The sequence below is a fragment of the Penaeus monodon genome, chromosome 6 (assembly GCF_015228065.2).
Source record: "Penaeus monodon isolate SGIC_2016 chromosome 6, NSTDA_Pmon_1, whole genome shotgun sequence".
NCBI classification, from domain to species: domain Eukaryota; kingdom Metazoa; phylum Arthropoda; class Malacostraca; order Decapoda; family Penaeidae; genus Penaeus; species Penaeus monodon.
This window is the reverse complement of record NC_051391.1, coordinates 52,152,172-52,177,118: the sequence shown is the minus strand read 5'-3', so window position 1 is coordinate 52,177,118 and position 24,947 is coordinate 52,152,172. Positions and strand designations below refer to the sequence as shown.

At 36.6% G+C, this 24,947-nt stretch overlaps 4 protein-coding genes across 4 annotated transcripts in view; 1 reads left to right on the top strand and 3 right to left on the bottom strand.

Annotated features, from left to right (window-relative positions):
* Positions 1–229: 229 nt before the first annotated feature.
* Positions 230–3,786, bottom strand: LOC119574062 (elongator complex protein 3-like). Its single transcript, XM_037921152.1, is given in 6 exon segments — positions 230–374; positions 752–881; positions 2,292–2,478; positions 2,997–3,200; positions 3,522–3,613; positions 3,616–3,786. Coding segments are annotated over 6 exon segments (876 nt in total). The 5' UTR covers positions 3,734–3,786.
* Positions 3,787–10,501: 6,715 nt separating this feature from the next.
* Positions 10,502–16,197, top strand: LOC119574629 (elongator complex protein 3). Its single transcript, XM_037922000.1, has 9 exons — positions 10,502–10,700; positions 11,220–11,406; positions 12,732–12,861; positions 13,239–13,365; positions 13,665–13,882; positions 14,870–15,002; positions 15,155–15,282; positions 15,566–15,747; positions 15,898–16,197. The coding sequence occupies exons 1-9, from the start codon at positions 10,515–10,517 to the stop codon at positions 15,972–15,974; spliced, it is 1,368 nt and encodes a 455-aa protein (XP_037777928.1). The 5' UTR covers positions 10,502–10,514; the 3' UTR covers positions 15,975–16,197.
* A 4,457-nt stretch (positions 16,198–20,654) lies between these two features.
* On the bottom strand, positions 20,655–22,441 carry LOC119574628 (transient receptor potential cation channel subfamily A member 1-like). Its single transcript, XM_037921999.1, has 3 exons — positions 22,250–22,441; positions 21,982–22,098; positions 20,655–21,650 (listed from the first exon to the last, which is right to left on the bottom strand). Exons 1-3 carry the CDS (start codon positions 22,289–22,291, stop codon positions 20,913–20,915), a joined length of 897 nt encoding a protein of 298 aa, XP_037777927.1. The 5' UTR covers positions 22,292–22,441; the 3' UTR covers positions 20,655–20,912.
* LOC119574627 (serine/threonine-protein phosphatase 6 regulatory ankyrin repeat subunit A-like) overlaps positions 22,313–24,947 on the bottom strand; it is a 6,091-nt gene continuing 3,456 nt past the window's right edge. Inside the window, exons 4-7 of the mRNA XM_037921998.1 lie at positions 23,547–24,947; positions 23,136–23,344; positions 22,598–22,868; positions 22,313–22,455 (exon numbers count right to left, since the gene is read on the bottom strand). The exon at positions 23,547–24,947 is cut by the window's right edge and continues 306 nt beyond it. Coding sequence (XP_037777926.1) covers positions 22,383–22,455; positions 22,598–22,868; positions 23,136–23,344; positions 23,547–24,947 — 1,954 coding nt within the window. The 3' untranslated portion in view covers positions 22,313–22,382. The remainder of the gene's footprint in view (positions 22,456–22,597; positions 22,869–23,135; positions 23,345–23,546) is intronic.

Genomic DNA, 24,947 nt, shown 5'->3' with positions numbered 1-24,947 from the left:
AACAAACTTGTAGGATTACAAAATGCAATATTTTCTGGAAGGAAACTTAAATGCAGGATGGCAGTTTAGTAAGTTATATGTATATATGTATATATCTACATATAAATGGATAGATTGGTAGACATAGATACAGATAAAAATACTATATACAAATATACTGAGATATAGATATAGATATTTGTATGTAAACCTGATTAAGCTATATATATTGTCAAATTATGTTCTAGAATTAGCCTTTAATACTCACAATAAATTGTTCTACATCTCTCTCATAGTCCACATTGGGCAAATCTGGCATCATATGTGACACAACCTTAAATCCAGCATCCTTGGAATATTGAAAACTCTCACTAACAGCTCTCACAGTGTGACCCCTGGAAAAAATGCATTAAAGTGTATCCTCTCAGCCTAAAACATTATCCACAAATAAGACAAGAGAGAATTTCTGAGAGAGGTGATTGAAGTGGCTATTTATTTGAAAAGAACAGGCATCTCATTTGGAAGATGTATTTATCAAAAGTAAAGATCTGTAAACTATCAAACTAAAAATGTTAGAATATACAGAGACTTTATCTGAATATATGTATAGACAACTTTCCAAGCACTAGAGCAGAAAAAAATACACACCATCAAACTACAGTCTTATTACATGTAGACCATATCTGAATATACAAACAATCCCCTACTAATCATGCCATTAAGTGCACAAGAAAATAACAACACAAATTTCCCTACAATATGAGATTTATACCTGTTTGTATCCCTTGCAACATCTTCATAGACTGACTGGACTCCTATCTCCAATCTGGTGCAGCCATACTTGAGCATGTCTGAGAGATGTCGCTTCAGGCAGTAGTCAGGACGGGTCTCAATGGTAATACCTGGAAAGGAAAGATTTAAGTCCATGCCAATATTACAAAATACAGGCAAAATAATTACATGTACTACATATGGATGGCGAAGGACATGACGAGTCCAATGGTAATGCTGGAAAGGAAAGATTTAAGTCCATGCCAATATTACAAAATTCAGGCAAAAGAATTATATGTATTACAAATGGATGCCAAAGGGCATAACAAATCCAAACTAAGTTTGTCAAAGAAAACAATCCTTGCAGAATATGATGCCATTGTGTACTTAAAAGTAGATAATATCTTGCCATATTTTCTACTTCCCTTCTTAAAGCCTTTTCTAAACCAAGTCTGACTTGTTAGTATTATGAAAGGTCACAAAAAATTTCATCTCAGGGGTTAAAAGTAAATACTTGTATATTATGTAAAACCATACTTCCTGCTCTTTCTTCTTTCCATCAGTGTAAAATATAAGCTTACTCTACATAATGAATTTACTTCTTTTTATTTCCTTTTTAAGTCTCCTATATCAGCACTTCGAAACTATTAAACTGTGTATATTCCTTAACTCCTATGATCCAGATGACATGACCATCACATCATGAGACATTTTGGGTTAAAGGCTGGGTGACTTGAACATGCTGTCATGGGAACAACTGTCTGTGGGCCGGGGAGACAGGAGAGACTCGCCATGAGTGCACAAACCTCTTGGAGGGTTATTAGACTCATTTGGTGTTTAGTAAGGGGCTTTAGCATTATTTACATTGACAAACAAGTGTGGAATGTGGTGTCCATGAGCCATGACTGGAGGAGTGCCAGCTCCAGGGAGGCCAACATTTCCATGCTCAACATCCTATTTCTGGCCAGCATAACCAGCAGTGCAAGTTGTATTACAGAAAGAAAGAGAGAAAGAAAGAAAGAAAGAAAGAAAGAAAGAAAAAATTATTCTGCTTCCACTAAGTTATGGACTACCTAGAGAGATGGTATGGAATCTGTGCAAGGAAAATAGTCTATTACCATCTGGATAAGACAAATCAAATGACAAATATGGACACTGGAAAATGGCAAAAAAAAAAAAAAAAATGCTTGTGCATAAAAAGATAAAAAACTGCAATGGGGAGACAGAGAGTCTTATCACCGTACACGAGTTTTCGTGTGCGCACTACTTACAAGCCATACTCCCATCAGAGCAACTGCTTAATCCTCGTACCTGGGGCCATGTGATTGCCGTGAAGCAACCAGATCCAATGGGATAATACTTTCCACATAAAGACTAACCAATGATCTTTTCCCTGTCAAAAGGCTAGACAATGCAGTTGAAGTCTAAACAAATTTAAATAAAAATTACTCAATGCCTCTCTACTATCATGACAAAAAAATATATATAGCTAAAATCTCTGAACTCAATTAGGCCTACAGAAACTCACTCAATCAACCTACCAATACACTTTGTGTTGCTCCTTTCCGAGTACATTACAGCTTCATCGACACTGGTAGACGAGTGTCCCGAAAGAGCATCGTGGAGATTCCGAATGAAATAATCTCTGTAGTCTTCTGGGAGGGCCATGAATGTGCCACCCATCACAATGAACTCAACCTTATCCACATTATGGCCAAGCTGCCTCAACTGAAAAGAGTGAATAATTTAGCTTAGTGATAACAGCGATAATGTTAAAGGGTCTTGAACCGAGTTCTTTTCCTGCAGTTATTGTGTGGCAGTGTATTCTTGTAGCATTTTGGTAGTTTTCACAGGCTGTAATGTATCATCATTTCACCATCAAAACCTTAATGACTTTAGTAGACTAAATAATATTTTTAAAATATTAAATGACATAATGCATAGTGAACTTGTAAACTATCAGTTTATTTGCCAAATCCACTACAGAGAAAGTATTAAATGGATTGGATTTGTGAAACATATATATATAAATCTTTTAAAATAAGTGACATGATAAAGGAGCTCATTTTATTATGAAGAGTAAACACAAGTTTCTCATATACTGAAAGCCATGACATCTTAAACCTTAGTCTTCTACAAATAAAAAGAGATTGAGAGAAAGAAAAAGAGAAAGAGGCCATCAGATTAATAAAATAATGTAGTAGCTAATTCCTTAATAAATAAATAAACAAATTATTAAATTTTACCTGCTCTACACGATGTCTTGTTTGAAGGTATGGGTTATATCTAGCCCTAATAGCTCGCATTGATGTGGGTTCATAGCCTGTGTAGCTCTGTGTTGAGTACTCGAAGTCAGAGTCTGGACCACCAGGACAGTATACACATATGTTGCCAGTCATGTTAATGTGTGGACAGCGATGGGGTTTGCACATGACAGCAACCACTGCAATCTAATATAAAAACCATATGATTAAAGTTCATAAATACTTTTTCAAGCAGCATAAAAATGATTATTATTATATAAAACAGATTACAGTTTAAAGGTTCAGTAGTCTGCATATCTAATACTAAGTTTATTGAATCTAAAAAATGAAGTGTTACTGATCTCTTCAAAATTTAACAAGAAGAAAGGAACATTAAGAATAACTACAAAATTGAAAATAAGAAGTTTATTTCTAATATAGAACTACATTCTAACATTATTCCTTCATAGCACACACATCAAATGCTTAAAATACAAAGTAGATTTTCATCTGCAGCAGAAAACTTACCCCGGAAGCTGTTCGGACAGGCTTTGCTCGCAGCTTAGGAAGGAGGACTTTCTTGTGTTCTTGTGGCACTGCTGCAATAATGTCCACCAGCCGGGCGATGAGGAGAGTCCATATTTTGACGATATTCGTGTCTTCAGCTTATTCAGATTCACATCACGCCCTTCTTTCTGTGCCTTGATGAGCTCCTGCACAATCTCTCCCACTGTGAGCATACGCAGCTCCTCCTTAGAGAGTGTAGGACCTAGAATCAATAAAAAGCATGATTAACCCCATGCCGACAGGTAACAGTAATAAACTCTGGGGATTTGAGACAACAGCCAGACACTGGGTGCAGGAGTCCACTACATGTAGCGGAACTTTCTACTCCACGCACTCTGGTGTGTTCCATCACGTGTACAGCCGTACCCCACAGATCATGCAGTATGTTATGACGCCCATACACATGACCCACCGGGAACATGTTGTGATACAAATGTTATTCTCCAGGCTATTGAATGGTCAGATACATGTGTAAAACTCAACAGCCTATAGACAAAATGGCTATGTACAGAGGTCCAATGTATCAGGTACCTGTTCCACTCAGTCTTTATAAGGTATGCAAATGCCCAAGGGTGCCCTACCATAAGTTACTCTGCAATACTTGCTACAGATTGTTAGTTACAAGTGCATATATACAAGAATAGTATACATTTCATTCAATAATGTTTTGGAACATTGTGAAAATTTGACCTTTCCTAAATGTTATAGCATGGACTTTATAGGGCAGACAGGGGATTGGGAGATGGGATATACTTGCAGAGCCACCTGGAATTTGCATATCTGTTATAATGATCATAATATATCATCTTCACTGAGGTTCAACTTTCTTATCCCACCAAATATTTTCAGTGTACTTTTTGCTCTCTGCAACTAACACTAAAGGTGGTCAGCAATAATTAAACCTACAAAAAGTGGCCAGTACAAACTATATGCTGTTCATTTTCAGTGTCAATGATGCAGTCCTTTTAGTAAAAATTAATTTAATACCAATGATTTGTTTATTGGTTATTCCTATAGACTATCTAATTATCATACATTAAAAGAGTTGCAACAAATGATGTGTGGAGATTAAATCCAGGGAAATAGGGTCCCTGGGTTAGGAAGAATTATGGTTCATGCAGTGGTATTTGTGGATTTCCTGGAGTGGTTGGAGTAATAGGGAATTCATTTCCTAGACAATTAACAATACTAATATTCGTTACCAAGACAATGTACCCTCCGGAGACTAAGTCCCAAAACCAGGGTATCATGCAAACCCAAAATCCTAACCAAACCTTTCCTACCTTCTATTTTTTCCTAGACAGGGGGCAAATCCTCCTGTACCCCTTTTATTAACACTTCATGCCAATTCACAGAAGACATGACATTAAGAACTCTAGCTGTGTGAGGGTGTTGTGGACTTAGTCTCTGAGTGGTAATATGCAGCAGATGTTTTTGTTAATATCGCTGTAAATATGAGGCTGGTGCAGCTGTACCTGTGTTGTTTATTACTCTATTTCTTAAGCTCTATAAGATGGCAGTGTCCATTTCCCTCAATCTCTAAAAAACTAAAACAGTATAATGTTTATTCCACTGGTAATTAACCCTTTGCCGACAGGTGGCACGTACGCACATGCCATGGCATGGCGGGACTATCTGCCTGGGGCATGTACATACATGCCATGGTATATGTATGGACATGCCATGAATTTTTTTTTTTATAATCATGGCAAAAGATTATTTTTCTGCCACTGAAAGTGTGATTATGTCGTTTTTAACACTTTCTCATTTTTACTAAGCAACAACAACAACAACAACACAACAAAAAACAAAAAAAAAGACGATTTCAACTCCATGATGCCACACACTGCTTATTTAATTCACACTATAGACTGAATAATGATCAACTATGGAGTCTATATAACAACAAAAATATTCTTCAGTCTCAATTTATCAGGAAATATGGCAAGTAGAGACTTTAGAAAATAATGAAAACTGAAAATACAACATATGCTAGTAGTGTTACAAAGAAACGGCATGGGATGCTGGTATTTGGCATGAGTGGTCAACTGCAGGCTAGGGGGGGCGAGGGCGAGTAATAAGGCCCCCGCAGTGAGGCCCGGGCCACTATGAATACTACCCATCAGGAAAGGGTTAACAAGTGAAACATGAAATAGTAATTGCATGGATGAATAGCAATGTGAACAAAAAAATGACTATGTTTTATGATAGTGTCATCAGATTTTCCTGTATATTTTTATTACAGTATAATGTGCTGCCCAATATTCTAATTATCATTTTATTCATTAAGGTCAAACTTCACCTTATAAATACACTGTGCCAAACTGTACCTAAAATCTCACTCACAGGCAATCACACACACACGCATGCACGCACACACACAGACACACAAGACACATACAGACACACACACAAATAAACACACACACATGCACATACAGACACACACATAAACACACACACACACACACACACAACACACACACACACACACACACACACACACACACACACACACACACACACACACACACACACACACACACACACACACAAACACACACAACACACATAACAAAACACACAACCCACACACACACACATCACATACACACACACAACACACACACACACACAACACACACACACACACACACACACAAAAAAAAATTTATTTCAGTGGGTCTATACTGACTAACGGTCCCTTACATTGGAGAGAACTTATCGAACTTACTGACCTCCTGGCAATCTTTCGTCCAATGAGGATCCAAACAAATGATTTTTGCCCTAAAACAGTATGTACAAAAAAAGAGCCTATAAAAATATCTGGAATCACTTAACGACCATCTAATTTCAACAACCAACGGAATCAAGCCAACGAAGACACCAACACGCATGAATGAGAACACACACACAAAAAAATAAAGAAAAAAAAATTTATTTCAGGGGGTTTAACGAAAATTTTTGGGTTTTGTTTGATTTTAACCTTTTTTGGGCCCCCTTTTCCCTTTTTAAAAAAAGGTTTTGGAAAAAAGGGGTGAACCCCCCCTTAAAAAAAAAAAAAAAATTGGGGGGGGAAAAAAACCCTTTTTTTTTTTAACCCAAAAAAACCTTTTTTTTTCCCCGGGGGGAAAAATTTTTTTCTTTTTTTTTTTCCCCTTTTTGGAAGATCAAAAACAAAGGGTTTTGGAATTTGGGTAAAAAAAAAGGCACCTTATCTATCTTAAACAACATTTTAAAACCCCAAAAAATGCCAAAAGAAAGGGCAAAATTTTGAATAGCCCCAAAAAACAAAAAATTTTAAAAATATTTATTTTTCGTTTTAAAGAAAGGCTTTGCAATTCTTCCCCATTTCATTTGCAAAAAAAAACTTCACTGTTTTTTAAGAGTAATCGGCCTGAAAGTTTTATTTTCCTAAAAAATACAAAACCCTTAAGCATTATTTTGGTAAGACTTACCAAAATTCCATGCTTAAAAAGTTTTTTAGGAAAAAATTTAGGAAAATCTTTACAGGGGGGAATTACTCTTACCAACGAAGTTTTCTTGAATTGAAAAAGATGGGCAGAAGCAAAAAGCCCAATTTCTTCTAAAACAAAAATAATATTTTCTTTTTTCTTTTATTTTTTTTTTGGTTTTAAGCTTTGGTTCTTCTTGGCTTTACCGTTGTTTTTAAAATTAGAGGCTTTTGGGTTTTCTATTTTTTACCTTTTTTTTTACATATGTTTTTTTTAGGGAAATCAGTTTGGATCCTCAGGAAAAAGATTCCCAAAGGCATAAGTTCTAATTTCTCTCCAAGTAAGGGGTTATCAGATGCCCCATGAAAAAAATTTTTTTTTGGTGGTTTTTTTGGTTTTTTTTTTTTTTGTGGTGTTTTTTGTGTTGGTGTTTGTTGGTTTTTTTGTTGTTGTTGGGTTGTTGTGTTGTTTTTTTGTGGTTTTTTTTGTATTTGGTTTTGGGTTTTGTTTTGTTTATTGGGTTGGAGGGTGTGTTGGTGTTTTATGTGTTGGTTTTTTATGTTTTGTGTGTGTTTTGTGTGTGTTTTGTGTTGTGTGTGTGTGTTGTGTGGTGTTTTTGTGTGTTGTGGTGTGTGTGTGTTGGTGTGTGGGGGTGTGGGGTGGGTGTGTTGTGTGTGTTTGTTTGGGGGGGTGTGTGTGTTTTGTGTGCGGGTGTGTGTTTTGTTGGGGTGTGTTAGTTGTTTGGGTTTGTTTATGTGTGTGTTGTTTTTGTGGGTGTGGTGGGGGGGTTGTTTGTTGGTGGTGTGTGTGTTTAGTTTTGTCTTATGTGCATTTGTGTGTTTATGTGTTGTGTGCTGTATGTGCTTGTGGGGATTGCATTTGTGTGTTGTCTGTATGTGTCTTGTTGTCTGGTGGGGGTGATGCGTGTGTGTGTGATTCCTGTGAGTGGATTTTGGTCAGTTTGGCACGGTATTTAAAAGTGGTTTTGACCTTAATGAATAAAATGATAATTGAAATTGGGCAGCACATTATACTGTAAAAAAATATACGGGAAAACTATGAACTTCATAAAAATAGTTTTTTTTTGTTCACATTGCTATTCATCCGAAATTTAATTTTTCATGTTTCACGGTTAACCCTTTCCTGATGGGTGTATTCAATGGCCGGCCTCACGGGGGGGGGGCCTATATCGTCGGCCCTAGCAGCGTGACACTATCCCAAATACCGCACCCCTCCCGTTTCTTGTAAACTACTAGCATATGTTGTTTTCTTTTTTCATTATTTTCAAAATCTTATTTTCCCATATTTCCTGTAAATTGAACAAAGAATTTTTTGTTGTTATATAGATCCATAGTTGTCATTATTCATTCTTAGTTAATTAAATAAGCTTGTGCATATGGAGTTGAAATCGTCTTTTTTTTTTTTTTTTTTTTTTTTTTTTGGTTTGTTGTTGCTTATAAAATGAGAAAGTGTTAAAAACCTAAATCCACTTTCATGGCGAAAAATATTTTTGCCATGATAAAAAAAAAAAAAAATTCAGGGATGTCCACATATACCAGGAGTAGTACGCCCCAGCAATAGTCCCCCTGCCAGGCTTTGGGCGTACGTCCACCTGCGGAAAGGGGGTTTTAATTCCAGTAAAATAAACATTATACTGTTTTAGTTTTTTAGAGATTGGGGGAAATGGACACTGCCATCTTAAAGTTTAAGAATAGAGTAAAAACAACACATACAGGTGCACCCGCCTCTATTTAAAGCGATATACAAAAACATCTGCTGCTATTACCACTCAGAAACAGTCCACAACACCCCACACAGCTAGGTTCTTAATGTCATGTCTTCTGTGAATGGCATGAAAATGGTTTTAATAAAAAGGGGTAGCAGGGGGGATTTGCCCCCTTCTAAAAAAAATAAAGGTAGGAAAGGTTTGGTTAGGATTTTGGTTGCATGATACCCGGGTTTTTTGGGGCTTAGTCTCCCAGGGGGCATTGTCTTGTAAAAATATTTGATTTTTAATTGTCTAGGAAAAAATTCCCTATTATCCAACCACTCCCGGGAAAACCACAAATACCACTGCATAACCATAATTCTTCCTAAACCCGGGACCCTATTTCCCTGGTTTTAACTCCACACTCTTTTTGCAACTTTTTAATTAGATAAATTTGATAGTCATAGGAATAAAAAATAAACAAATATTTGGGTTTTTTTTTTTTTTTTCTAAAAAGGGTGCATCTGAACTGAAAAAAGAACAGCTATAGTTTTACGGCCACTTTTTGTAGGTTTAATTTTTGCTGACCACCTTTTTTGTTAGTTGCGAGAGCAAAAAGACATGAAAATTTTGGTGGGGTAAGAAATTGAACCCCCGTGAAGATGATATTTATGATCATTATAACAGATATGCAAATTCCAGGGGGCTCTGCAAGTATATCCACCCCAATCCCCTGTCGCCCCCATAAAGTCCCTGCTATAACTTTAGGAAGGTCAAATTTACAATGTTCCAAAACATTATTGAATAAAAAAGTATACTATTCTTTTAATATGCCTTTGACATAAAAAAATCTGTAGCAAATATTGCAGGTAATTTATGGTAGGGCCCCCTTTGGGCTTTTCATACCTTTTAAAGACTGAGTGGGAAAAGGTACCTGATACATTTGGCCTCTGTACATAGCCATTTTTTCTAAGGCTGTTTGGGTTTTTTCACATGTATCGACCATTCAATAGCCCGGGAATACATTTGTACCAAAAATGTTTCCCCGGTTTGGGGCAGTGTAGGGGGCATAAAAAATGCAAACTTGGGGTACGGCTGTACACGGGTGGGAACCACCAGAGGGTGGGTAAAAGTTCCGCACATGTAGTGGACTCCCACCCAGTGGGCTGGCTGTTGTTAAATCCCCCGAGAAATTTCTGTTACCCTTTGGGATGGGTTAATCATCTTTTTTTTTGATTTTTGGTCCTACCTCTCTAAGGAGGAGCTGCGTATGCTCCAAAAAGTGGGAGAGATGGGGGGAGCTCACGGCAAAAAAGGGCGTGATGTGAATTGAATAAGCTAAGACACGAATATCTCAAATATGGACTCTCCTCATCGCCCGGGTGGTGGACATTTTTGCGCATGCCACAAAAAACAAGAAATCCCCCTTCCAAGCTGCGAGCAAAGCCTGTCCCAACGCTTCCGGGGGAATTTTTTTCTGCAGTGAAATCTACTTTGTATTTTAAACATTTGATGGTGTGCTTGAAGGAATTGTTAGAATGTAGTTTATATTTTGAAATAAACTTCCTATTTTCAATTTTGATTTTCTTAATGTTCCCTTTTTTCTTGTTTAAATTTTGAAGAGATCAGTAAACTTATTTTTAGATTCAAAAAAACTTAGTATTTGATATGCACTACGGGAACCCTTTTTAAAGTAATCGTTTTATATAATAATAATATTATTGCTGCTTGAAAAAGTATTTATGAACTTTAATGATATGGTTTTTATATTAGATTGCAGTGGTTGCTGTCATGTGCAAACCCCATCGCTGTCCACACATTAACATGACTGGCAACATATGTGTATACTGTCCTGGTGGTCCAGACTCTGACTTCGAGTACTCAACACAGAGCTACACAGGCTATGAACCCACATCAATGCGAGCTATTAGGGCTAGATATAACCCATACCTTCAAACAAGACATCGTGTAGAGCAGGTAAAATTTAATCATTTGTTTATTTATTTATTAAGGAATTAGCTACTACATTATTTTATTAATCTGATGGCCTCTTTCTCTTTTTCTTTCTCTCAATCTCTTTTTATTTGTAGAAGACTAAGGTTTAAGATGTCATGGCTTTCAGTATATGAGAAACTTGTCTTTACTCTTCATAATAAAATGAGCTCCTTTATCATGTCACTTATTTTAAAAGATTTATATATATATGTTTCACAAATCCAATCCATTTAATACTTTCTCTGTTGTGGGTTTGGCAAATAAACTGATAGTTTACAAGTTCACTATGAGTTATGTCATTGAATATTTTTAAAATATTATTTAGTCTACTAAAGTCATTAAGGTTTTGATGGTGAAGTGATGATACATTACAGCCTGTGAAAACTACCAAAATGCTACAAGAATACACTGCCACACAATAACTGCAGGAAAAGAACTCGGTTCAAGACCCTTTAACATTATCGCTTTTATCACTAAGCTAAATTATTCACTCTTTTTCAGTTGAGGCAGCTTGGCCATAATGTGGATAAGGTTGAGTTCATTGTGATGGGTGGCACATTCATGGCCCTCCCAGAAGACTACAGAGATTATTTCATTCGGAATCTCCACGATGCTCTTTCGGGACACTCGTCTACCAGTGTCGATGAAGCTGTAATGTACTCGGAAAGGAGCAACACAAAGTGTATTGGTAGGTTGATTGAGTGAGTTTCTGTGGGCCTAATCGAGTTCAGAGATTTTAGTTATATATATTTCTTTGTCATGATAGTAGAGAGGCATTGAGTAATTTTTATTTAAATTTGTTTAGACTTCAATGCATTGTCTAGCCTTTTGACAGGGAAAAGATCATTGGGTTTTTTAGTCCTTATGTGGAATGGATTATAAGCAGTTGCTCTGATGGGAGTATGGCTTGTAGGTAGTGCGCACACAAACACTCGTGTACGGTGATAAGACTCTCTGTCTCCCCATTGCAATGTTTTTTATCTTTTTATGCACAAGCATTTTTATTTTTTTTTGCCATTTTCCAGTGTCCATATTTGTCATTTGATTTGTCTTATCCAGATGGTAATAGACTATTTTCCTTGCACAGATTCCATATCATCTCTTTAGGTAGTCCATAACTTAGTGGAAGCAGAATAATTTTTTTTTCTTTCTTTCTTTCTTTCTTTCTTTCTCTCTTTCTTTCTGTAATACAACTTGCACTGCTGGTTATGCTGGCCAGAAATAGGATGTTGAGCATGGAAATGTTGGCCTCCCTGGAGCTGGCACTCCTCCAGTCATGGCTCATGGACACCACATTCCACACTTGTTTGTCAATGTAAATAATGCTAAAGCCCCTTACTAAACCCAAATGAGTCTAATAACCCTCCAAGAGGTTTGTGCACTCATGGCGAGTCTCTCCTGTCTCCCCGGCCCACAGCCAGTTGTTTCCCATGACAGCATGTTCAAGTCACCCAGCCTTTAACCAAAATGTCTTCATGACGTGATGGTCATGTCATTGGATCATAGGAGTTAAGGAATAACAGTTTGAATAGCTTCAAGTGCTGATATGGAGACTTAAAAAGGAAATAAAAAAGGGTAAATTCATTCTCTAGAGTAAGCTTATATTTTACACTGATGGAAAGAAGAAAGAGCAGAAGTATGGTTTTACATAAAATACAAGTATTTACTTTTAACCCCTGAGATGAAATTTTTGTGACATCAGACTTGGTTTAGAAAAGGCTTTAGAAGGGAAGTAAAAATATGTCAAGATATTATCTACTTTTAAGTACTACAATGCATCATATTCTGCAGGATATTTTCTTTGACAACTTAGTATGGATGTTATGCCCTTTGGCATCCATTTGTAATACATATAATTCTTTTGCCTGAATTTTGTAATATTGGCATGGACTTAAATCTTTCCTTTCAGCATTACCATTGACTCGTCATGTCCTTCGCCATCCATATTAGTACATGTAATTATTTTGCCTGTATTTTGTAATATTGGCATGGACTTAAATCTTTCCTTTCCAGGCATTACCATTGAGACCCGTCCTGACTACTGCCTGAAGCGACATCTCTCAGACATGCTCAAGTATGGCTGCACCAGATTGGAGATAGGCGTCCAGTCAGTCTATGAAGATGTTGCAAGGGATACAAATAGGTATAAATCTCATATTATAGGGAAATTTGTGTTGTTATTTTCTTGTGCACTTAATGGCATGATTAGTAGGGGATTGTTTGTATATTCAGATATGGTCTACATGTAATAAGACTGTAGTTTGATGGTGTGTATTTTTTTCTGCTCTAGTGCTAGGAAAATTGTCTATACATATATTCATATAAAGTCTCTGTATATTCTAACATTTTTAGTTTGATAGTTTACAGATCTTTACTTTTGATAAATACATCTTCCAAATGAGATGCCTGTTCTTTTCAAATAAATAGCCACTTCAATCACCTCTTGCAGAAATTCTCTCTTGTCTTATATGTGGATAATGTTTTAGGCTGAGAGGATACACTTTAATGCATTTTTTCCAGGGGTCACACTGTGAGAGCTGTTAGTGAGAGTTTTCAATATTCCAAGGATGCTGGATTTAAGGTTGTGTCACATATGATGCCAGATTTGCCCAATGTGGACTATGAGAGAGATGTAGAACAATTTATTGTGAGTATTAAAGGCTAATTCTAGAACATAATTTGACAATATATATAGCTTAATCAGGTTTACATACAAATATCTATATCTATATCTCAGTATATTTGTATATAGTATTTTATCTGTATCAATGTCTACCAATCTATCCATTTATATGTAGATATATACATATATACATAAAACTTACTAAACTGCCATCCTGCATTTAAGTTTCCTTCCAGAAAATATTGCATTTTGTAATCCTACAAGTCTGAACACAAATTAGAGCAGACAGACACAAACATTATATACTAATATCTACATTTCAGGAATTCTTTGAGAATCCAGCTTTCCGTGCAGACGGTCTGAAGATTTACCCTACACTGGTGATCCGAGGAACAGGCTTGTACGAGTTGTGGAAGACAGGGAGGTACAAGAGCTACCCCCCCAACACCCTTGTGGATCTGGTTGCCACAATCCTCTCTTTGGTTCCCCCGTGGGTCAGGATCTACAGAGTTCAGCGAGATATTCCCATGCCTCTTGTCAGGTTGGTGTATGGGAAGATCAGTTGAATGACTGACTGAATTATCTTTTCTTCATTGTTCATCTTTTGTCTCCCCCTCATTATTTGTTTTCTTAAGTCATTGCCTCTGGGTAGCATATGAGTTGTTTCATACCAAGAATGGCTCTCTTACTTGGGATTGGAATACATGTATCATACATCTCGCATGTGTATGCCCCCCCCTCTCCCTTCTACAAAGTAATATTCTAAAATAACTTGCTATATTGTGAGGAGGAACTTATCACATTTGGACAGGTGTGCAAATGAAAAAAATCTTGGATGTAGACAACCTGTGTGATGGCTGTGTCATAAAAAACAACATTTATATGATAGTGATAGTGGAAGGTCAAGATTTGATTTTATCAGTGCAAATTTCCTCAGTCTTTCTTGACTAAATGCAGAACTGTTGCCATTATGAGGTGCTCAAAACCAGCCTTAATGAGTATTCTTCCACCCTTACTGAGTACTGAGTACTGTGATTCATTTATGCGTACTTTAAAAGGGGAAATTATTGACGAAAATGTTAATAAGATTTTTCCAACTTTATCGTCAGGATATAGAAAGTAATGATACAGGAAATTTGATGTTTTCAAGTGTAACATTTCTTGAAACACATTGATATCAACCGGCAATATGCTTAAAAGGGGTACATACACAGAACAGTCTTAGATGCAGTAAGGCATAGATGTTTCCAGGTGGTATATGCATATATATCAAACATTAATTTAGTATAGGAGGGGTTAATGTAAAGAATGTGTTCAGAATAAAAAATTTTCAGCAGATTAGTCTGAGTACTTAAACAGCCTGAAGTACGGTACTTATGATAGAAAATAATCGTCATCCTTTTGTCATGAATATCAAACAAGACCATTAGAGAATGTGGCATAAACTATTCGCATAATATAGGCTATATATTATAGGACACACAAATACCTATTGTTCAGTACTTTTCTTTTCATTCACTTTAAATAGTTCTGGAGTGGAACATGGAAATCTCCGTGAGTTGGCTTTAGCCAGAATGAAGGATCTTGGTACTCAGTGTAGGGATGTTCGAACACGTGAAGTCGGCATTCAAGAAATTCATCATAAAGTTAGGCCATATGAGGTATGTACAGCAGAAGATCCATTTGTTTTTTTTGTTTTTGTTTTTTTGTCAAATATTTAACCATTTATTTGTTAATTTAATTTGTACCTCATTACTAACTTTTAATAATGTATTTAGTTTTTGTCTAATCTTTTTTTTCTTTGACGCAACAGGTTGAGTTAATTCGCCGTGACTACACTGCCAATGGTGGGTGGGAAACGTTCCTCTCATACGAAGACCCAGATCAGGATATTCTAGTTGGTCTTCTTCGTCTCAGAAAATGTTCAGACCAGACCTTCCGGTGAGTATCTTTGTTGAATTGACATACTTCTAGTAGAGACTATAGAATGTAGAAGGTGTTGTTTCTACTAACTCACTGGATTTGCAAGATATGCATCTAGTAAAAATATTTCTTATGATTGAAACCGTCATATTTGCAAAATGTGAAGACTTAGTATAATTTGACTTTGTTGTGATGCAGAAAATTGTTTTCATTATGCGCATTATTCTGCATTGAGCTTCTTAAGAATGTATACAAATCTAGAAGCATAATTGTAAGAGAATAATATGTCATCACTCCATAGTCCCGAGTTGGTAGGAGGAGTGTCTATCGTCCGTGAGTTGCACGTGTATGGCTCGGTGGTGCCTGTGAGTGCAAGAGACCCAACAAAGTTCCAGCACCAAGGCTTTGGCATGTTGCTAATGGAAGAAGCGGAGAGAATTGCCAAGGAAGAACATGGATCCAACAAAATATCTGTCATTTCAGGTGAGTTGTTTTCTCAGTAAAGTCGATAGTCTTTGTAAAGATGACATTTCGTAGTTATATTAGAGATAATGTGTGTGTTATATTTAGAAATGAAAATGTAGTAAACACTAACATTAGAACTACTCTAGAACACGTGTTATCCTTTTGCAGGTGTTGGAACCAGGAATTACTACAGGAAGCTGGGATATGAGCTAGATGGACCGTATATGTCCAAGTCACTTGTATGAACATTAATTAAGCTATTAAGTATAACACTTCAACAGATTGAAGTTCAGCACAACTTTTCCTTATTTAAAGAATACCAGTTTTCCCTCATACCTCGTACTTTTGTTATGCACATTTATTTACCTTAAATGATGATTTAATGTTGATGATGAGAATGATATTTAATTTTAAGCTGAAGTAAGAAAAAAAATCAAGAAATTTTACAATAAAGAAGATATATATATATCCACTTGTTTGAATTTGATTAATACCCCCTTTTAGGCAACAGTATTTAAGAGAAAAAATATTTTGATGAAGTAATGATTTTGCGTGAAATGATAAATACAATTAAAGAGTTGTTTTGAATTTCTACAAAGTTGATATCTGTAACCAAGCCTAAATTGTTTTGAAAGCCCACTTCATAATGACTTAGGAATGGACTTATAAATCCTGTTTGAAATTTGGCTTATATATTCTGTGTTAGTATGTAGCAGAGATAACTAGATATTATCAATGATGATAGGAAAGATCCTTAACCTGCTGTTTTACTTGTCAGCCAAGTTGTCAGTTATTAGGCCTACCTGAGCTCACATGATTATCCCATTCCTTGAAATCTTGCATGAAAAAAAATCTTATTTTTGTTACCAACCTCATTATTAGTAATAATAATAATAGTATTGCCATTATTATTATTACTATTAATGTTGATGTAGTATTACTAATGAATATTAACTTTTTCTGAAAGTTAAAGGAATAGGGTAAATTGATGAGATCAGATCATTTGGACATATATATATATATATATATATATATATATATATATATATATATATATATATATATATATTCATATGTATATATATATATACACACATACGCACGCATGCACGCACTCATGCACGCACGCACGCACTCACACTCACACACTCACACACACACACACACACACACACACACACACACACACACACACACACACACACACACACACACACACACACACACACACACACACACACACACACACATATATTTATTTATTTATATATATATTTATGTGTTTAATTTTTATTTTTGTTTTTACATATGCCCTAATATGTCTGGATCTTGCTTATTATATGTTCAACCTTGCTAACCTCCATAGATCTCTAGTTTTTACTTTGTCATCAACCTCAAGTTTTTTGTTTTCTAAATTATGTCTCTCTTCCATAAACTGATTTTATCTTTTATATGGAAGTCATTTACTTAACAAATTATTAGAAAATATATGTTCTCACTGAAGGTACAATAGATTTCTGTTTTCATATATCAAAGTTATGTTAAATTCCTCATTGTAAATCAGGCATGTATCATCATCAGTAATGGTATGCTCATGTTTGAGCAGCTGTGGACCTCTCCACCATCCTTCACCACTCAACTGGATCTTGCGTTTTCCTTTCCACTTGTACCATCGTCAGCCCGCAAATATCTTTGATGTTGTCGCTCAGTCTTGTCATCGGTTTGCCTCTTCCTCTGTTTCCTATCACCATCCCTGTCAGCAAGCTTTTCTCAATACTTTTACTTCTCATCACATGTTTTGTTCAAGATGTCCAACAGCTGGTCTTTACAATTTATTTTTCTCAGCACTTCATCATTTGTTTTCTTTTCTGTCCAGTTAATACATAGTACTCGTCTGTAACACCATAATTCAGAACTATTGACCTTTTTCTTGTCTATCTTCTTCAGCACCCAACACTCAGAACCATATGACGCAATTGGGAAAACTAATGAGTTCAATAACCTCAGCTTTGTCCTTAAGGTAATGCTTTGGTCTTTCCAGATGTTATTGAGAGCAACTGTGGTGTTTTTGGCAATGGCAATTCTTCTTTTTATCTCTGGTGAATCATCATATGTATTAGTAAAAACAGCTCCAAGATAAGTGAACTCTTTCACATTTTCCACAACCACTCCATTGATTGTAACATGTTCATCATGTTCATTGTCGGTTATCTTCGAATCTTCATAGTCTTAGTTTTCTTGGCATTAAGAAGCAAACCAGCCTTTTCGCTTGCTTCTCTAATTTTATCTAGTTGTTGTTGTAGTTCAATGATACTGCTGGGAATTAAAACTATATCATCCGCATATCTTAGATTTGATATTTTGTATCCTCCAACATCTACAGTTCCTTCAAAATTCTCTAGAGCACCTCTCATAATTGCTTCAGAATATATATTAAAAAGGTGCGGAGACAGAATGCAACCTTGTCGTACTCCTTGGTTGACTTCAAACCATTCTGTTAACCCATAAGTGGTTCTTACAGTTGCTTGTTGTTGGTCATACATGGCTTTTATTAGTTGGATGATGTGTTTTGGAAATTTCATATCGTTCATGTTATTCCAGAGGATATCGTGATCAACAGTATCAAAAGCCCTCGAGTAATCGATGAAACACAGGTATAGGTCTTTCTAATGTTCTCTATTTTTCTCTATCAATTTTAGATTTAGAATCTGGTTTCTGATACCTTTTCCAGGGCGAAAACCTGCTTGTTCATCTGCAATTTCTTCTCTTAACTTTAACTTCATTCTTTCAGCAATAATTTTCAACAAAATTTTGCTGCTGTGACTTATTAATGCAATTGTCCTGTTATTGTTGCATTGGAGTGTGTCACCTTTTTTAGGTATGGGAGTAAAGACTGATTTTACCCAGTCTTCTGGCCATCTTCTTTCATTCCAAATTTTCGTACAAAGTTTGTAGAAGTATTCAACACTTTCTCCAGCATTCTTGATTAATTCTGCTGTTATATTATCTATTCCCGGGCTGTTGTTATTCTTTAATTCTTTTATGGCTTTTATAACTTCATCTAGCAGTGGCGGTTGTTCATCTTCGCTGTCATTGAGTCTAATTAATGTTGTTGTTAGAGCTTTATTCTTTTTGTATAAGTTGGAACAATATTAATTCCATCTATCTTTGACTTCTTTTCCATCACATAAAACAAGTCCATCTTCAGTTTTGATAGTGTCCATTGTAGGTTTAAATTTTTGTGTAATGTTTCGTACTCCTTGGTAGAGTTCTTTAGTTGTCTTGTTGATAGAACAGTTTTCAATTCTCTGGCAATGTTCACTTTAATATTTTTCCTTATCTCGTCGCAATAATCTTTGAATTTTTGCATTTTGTTTTTTGTAAATTACTTCTTCAACTGGATTATTGATACCCTTTGATTTTAGGCATCTCCTTGTTTCAATTTCACTTAGTGTTTCTTCAGATATCCAGGGGGAATTTGTCTTTTTCTTTTTGGCGATAGTTTCTTAAGCAGCGCTCAGCAGGAGTTCTTTTCCTTCTTCCCACAACTCATTTGGTGTTTTATCATCTTCACATTGATTGAGCAATTCAAATTTGTTTGACACTGTAATTCTGTAATTGTTGTCAAGAGTTTTGTAGTCGAGCTTTAGAGGTGGTGTTGGACACTCCATCTTTTTGAGTCTTAATTGAAAGTCGATAGTTAGTAGTTGGTGGTCACTGCTGCAGTCGGCACCAGGTCTTGTCTTGGCATTTTCCACTTCTGGTTCAATACAATGTAGTCAGTTTAGTTGCGTGTTCTTTTGTCTGGTGAAAACCACGTGTACAAATGTCTTGGGTAGTGTTGAAACAATGTGTTGGATATAACTAGATTATTTGTACTACAGAATTCAATAAAATCTTCACCTCTTTCATTTATATCTCCAAGGCCGAATTTTCCACAGATGTCATTTTTTAGATCATTTTTGCCTACTTTGGCATTGAGGTCTCCCATAATTACTTTTACATCTCTGTTAGGGATTGTGTCTAAAGTTTCTTGGAGAGTGTTATAAAAATTTTCCATTTCTTCATCACTTGCAATGTTGGTTGGTGCTTAGCATTGTATAATACTGTTATGAAGTTTTGCTTGTATTCTGACTTTTATAATGCGATCATTTATTGGGCTGTACCCAATTAGTGCATTTGCAGTTTTTTTCGTGAGAATCATAGCAACTCCGTGACTATAATTTCCTTCTTTTCCAGAAAAAAGAACTGTCTTGTTTTCTTTAGTTTTGAAACTTCCATTATTTTTCCAATTGGTCTCACTGATTCCTAGTATTTGAATGTTGTATCTATCCATTTCGTTACAGACAGTATGCAATTCTTTCATTTTCCTTACGTTCCACATTCCGATTTTTAATGTGTTTCTTAATTGGACATGTTTTCTTTGTCTTCTTTGTCTTCCAGATGCATGTTTAACATTGTCAGCCTAGTTGCCCACTGAACAACACGCCTCTTGATAACCCACGCGACGGGCGATGTGGTATGAATTATCATTTCTGTATTTAATCATTGGTGTAGAGGTTTGTCAGGAGAAAAGAAAAGTCGAGTGGAATCCCCCAGGCTCCTTCTCAACTCGCAGTCTCCAACTAACTAGGAGGAACTAGCTCTGCAGCTTTGAAACAGTTACACTGCTATACGCCAGACTTATTGTTTAGTGAAACCAGTAATCAGTAAAACCGAAGGTGTTTTCACCAGATCAGGCATGTATAAGAATTTATAATTTATAGATGCACTGAAACTACCAAAATTTCAGAAATATTGGTACATGATTGATTATACTCTTGTTTGCTTTTGGATATGTGTTTAGGAAGCAAAGACCTTAAGATAATTCACTGCAAATGGCAATTAGTATTTAAAAATCATCTGATGGTCAAAAATAGTTGTTCAGTATACCTATATATTTTATTGCTTACACCTAAAGAAATATATAACAAACTGTTATGAGTTGAGATTACATGAGAAGGTACAGTGGAGTGCAGTCGCTTTATAAAGAACTAAAATAATTCATTAAAGTACATAAGATTTACACAAATCATAGCACAGCCACAGGCTTATAAAAAAAAACAAAAAAAAACAAAACGAGTCAGCCTCAAATAAGTATCTTCGTATCAAACAAATTATATTCAACAATCAGAATTCAGAATTTACTGCAGAGTCTTATTAACCAATATTTTCAATTGGTGTTTCAGTTCTTGCATTTCTTCCTTCTGTTCCATTTGCAAGTTCAGTAACATGCTGATATGTTTCCTCTGTTCTTCTAATTGGACTTCGATAGGAGTGGGTGCTTCAGGTGCTTCCTCCTTCATGTCAAGCATGAGGAGCTTCCTTGTCAAAAAATTATGGTGCTTGTCCTTTATATCATCAACAAAGAATTGGGTCATCCTCATTTTCTTGAAGAAGGGGAAGCAGATATCCAAACGGAGGAAGAGAGCAACTCGGTTTGCAGCAAGATGAAATGAAGCCTTTTCCCTGAAGTCATCTAGTTTATTGGAAGGTTGCGTAATGATCAAGTTCACAATGAAACCTCCAATGACAGTGACGAACACCACAAAGAGAATGTTAACCATAACAGGGTAAAGGAGAGTGTTCTTCTCTGCCAGGAAGGTGTCGTCGTAGGCTAAGTCACCAAGCATCCATACAATAGTCTTCACCATGGCCTGTGGCACAGTGAAGAAGGCATCCTGATCCTGAAGGAGGAGATGGAAGATGAAGGCGAAAACAAAAACGAGCATAATGATGTAGAAGAGAACCTTGAAGAAGCTCTTCATGAAACTGTTTGTGATGGGCATGAAGACAGACAACATTGGCAGTTCATTGAGTGTGTTTATAAGATGAAGCCAGGCTAGGAGAAGGGCTGCAACGCCAAATTGCCACTGCAGAATCTAAAAAAAAGAAAAAAAAAAAAGAGGAAAAATACTGAGATATTGCTTATATGTCATAGAGTCAATATACCATACAATACTTAAGTGATAGGTTAATAAGAATATACTAAATATGTAATATATTCCATTTCTGATAATCAACAATGCCAATTAGCAATGATATGAGTAATGTTAATTCTTTAGTAAAAAATACACATTACACGGAAGAATAAAATGACAAATACAAATTCCTATCTTTGACTTCTACTAAAAATCACCCGACTTTAATCACTCTAAAACTTTCAACACAATATTCAAGATGACAGAAAAATTTGCATGTACCATTACTTACGTTCAACACTAGGTAATTGTACTGACAGAGTCCTTGGGGAACCAAAGTGACCAGAGTGCAAGCTGACCGAAGGATTCGCACAAAATTTCCAGTGAGGAAGAAATATTCCTTCTTCAGCTGTGGAAGAAAAAACAACAAAAGAACATTAATGTGATTTTTGTATGTTGAGAAGACCTAAAAATACACACAATTACTTCACATAGTATACATAGTACTTCTCATATAGACATATATAAATGAAATATCACAGAGGACAGTATTAGCCTACCCTGAATAAGAAATTAGATTCCAAAAACAACATGAAACACATGGCCAGAATTAATGCTATCCATAATGCTGATTTTGTGGGAAGGGATGCATTGCACTCATCAAACTGAGCTTTTGTGTCATTACTCAATGAGTCATATTCTTCTGATGTGCGAATGAATGCATCTTTGGTGAAATTGCAGCGCAATTTTATTTTGATTCCAGTTGCTGAAAAATGGAAATCATGAATTGAATAACAAGACTTGAGCATATGAGAACATCTGAAATATGTTACATGTGCACACACCTGGCAACAAACACATAAACACAAGCAAACAAATAAATAAACACACACAACCTCCTTCCTTACTCGACACAAGCCATGAACCCAATCAGACTGCCGACAAAGAACAGCTCATGCAACAGAAGAAGCAGGAAGATCTTGTAAGCATATGTCCTCCACTGTTGCAACATCCACGCCTTGGAGAGAGGGTGCAGCAGGTTCTGGTAGCGGTGGTGGGAGACCATGAGTGCCAGAGGATGCGAGTTTTTCCATGCCAGACCAACAGTGAATTGCTGTGCCTTCGGTAGAACAGATCCTGTGGTCTGGTCGAAGGGGCTGATTGCACGTTTCTCCGTATCTGCATATGCAGTGGCATTTTTAATTACTTCATTTCAGAGGTTCTTTTTTATAATTATTATTCTGACACCAACTTCACATAATAATAATTTTAAAAATTTACAGCAGAATTATGTAATTTCTGAGGCAAATTAAAACTATATTTTAATCCTGATGCCGCCTTTACATACAAACAACAAAACATGTTTTCACATCTGAACTCATAAAAAAATATATCTATATATAACTGATTCAAATTTATTTATTGGTTTAAAAATGTCCCCCTTACCTGCTGGAATATAATAGTTATCATTATACAGCCTGAAATCATATCGTGTCTCCAAGTTTGAAACACGTTCAACACACTTTTCTTGGACTTTGAGGGCTAGCTCCGGGTGAGACATCACCAGCATACGAAAATTCTCACAGTGGTGGCCATTTTTTCCAATAAAACCTGATTCCCACCACTCACTGTCTATGATGGCTTCCACAATGCTTCTGCAGAATGATGTCAATAAATGAGAAGAGTGAAAAAAGGCTTTAATTTCTATGTTGAAAAAGTAATTCATACCTAAACATTGTAAAAAGCATTATGTATATCAAGGATAATATAAATGAAGTAGAACTTTTTTCCCCTAAATTAAAAAACCTAACATAAATTTATACCTGCATATAGAAAGAAAGCAAACATTATACTTACAGTCTGTTCGTGAGTAATGCTTCATGCATATACTTATGCAGAGTCAGCATTCGACTGTCTTGATTATCCTTGAACATTAATTTCTTCAGTAGAAGTTTGAAAATTTCGTCATGCCCACTTTCGAAAGCTCTGTCGATAGGTAACTTCTGGTCTCGATCCGTATCCCAGTTAAGTGCCTTTGCGTTGGCTGTCAGGATTTTGCAACATTCTAGCGCTCCTTCTGACGACACAGCCGCAAGATGCAACGCATTCGACCCGGTATCATCCTTCGCCTTGTTCGGGACTCCTTTCCGGCACAGGAACTTGACCACGTTGGCATTTCCCTTCCCGGATGCCAAGTGCAGAGCCGTCCGTCCGTGTACGTCGACCGCCGTCTGTCGCGCCCCTCGCCGGAGCAGCATCTGGCAAACATCTACCGATCCGTGCAATGCTGCTAAATGCAAGGGCGTTGCTTTCATTTCGTTCTCTTTACTAACTTGCACTCCAGGCATTGCGAATAGTTTCTCACATATGATCGTATACCCTTTGTCCGCAGCGAGGTGAAGGGGTGTCATTCCGCCCACGCACTCCTCCGTCGCCGAGGAGCCCTTCTCCAGCAGCAAGAGGGCACATTCGACTGCTTCCCGCTTGATGGCTAAGTGGAGAGCAGTGCAGTTGTCCTTGTCTTTTCGGTCCAGGATTGACAATACACTGGGAATTTCTAACAACAGTCCCAAGCATTCTTCGGCATTCTTCTCAGCTGCGTAGTGAAGGACCCCCTTGCCTTGTTTATCGAAGACACTCAGATTCACTTCCTTGGCAAGGAGGGCTTTCAGGCAACCCGGCCTCTTCTTCGACGCGGCATCGAGGACTGGGGCGCTGCCTTTCTTGCTCTGCGTGTTCGGATTCGCTCCCATTGCAAGCAGTTCAGATACTGTGATTTCGTATCCTCCATATGCTGCATAATGCAAGGCGGTGGTGCCAGACTTATCCTTCGCGTTGATATTGTTTAATGTTAGATTCTCACAACATTTATGATGCCCATTTTTGGCAGCTAGCATAAGGGCTGTTTTGCCATCTTTCAAACAAGTTGAAAGCTGTTTGACTTTGTTATCTTTGATATCTGAGGACATCAATACTTCGCAGCATTTGGGAAACCCTTTCTGTGCCGCGTAATGAAGAGCTAAGTAGAAATTCGAATCTTGGATTTTCCAATCTATACCTCCTTTTTCCAAAAGGAGCTGCAACACCCGTGGTTGATTCTCCTGAGCTGCGAGATGCAAGGCCGTCATGCCTCGCTTGTTTTTGACATTAACACGAAGCTGCGATTGATCTAAAATCATGTTACAAATGTCATACCTGCCCTCCTTGGCAGCTACGTGCAATATGGTATTACGTTCTTTGTTGCACTGATTGACATCG

What these genes read in the sequence shown, in the direction of transcription:
- LOC119574629 (XM_037922000.1), top strand. Translation starts at nt 10,515, where the DNA reads ATGTGCAAACCCCATCGCTGTCCACACATTAACATGACTGGCAACATA. An exon ending in GTTGCAAGGGATACAAATAG is followed by an intron (nt 12,862 to 13,238) that starts GTATAAATCTCA and finishes CATTTTTTCCAG; the next exon opens with GGGTCACACTGTGAGAGCTG. An exon ending in GAGATGTAGAACAATTTATT is followed by an intron (nt 13,366 to 13,664) that starts GTGAGTATTAAA and finishes TCTACATTTCAG; the next exon opens with GAATTCTTTGAGAATCCAGC.
- LOC119574628 (XM_037921999.1), bottom strand. Translation starts at nt 22,291, where the DNA reads ATGTGTTTCATGTTGTTTTTGGAATCTAATTTCTTATTCAGG. An exon ending in AATCTAATTTCTTATTCAGG is followed by an intron (nt 22,099 to 22,249) that starts GTAGGCTAATAC and finishes TTTCTTCCACAG; the next exon opens with CTGAAGAAGGAATATTTCTT. An exon ending in ACAATTACCTAGTGTTGAAC is followed by an intron (nt 21,651 to 21,981) that starts GTAAGTAATGGT and finishes TCTTTTTTTTAG; the next exon opens with ATTCTGCAGTGGCAATTTGG.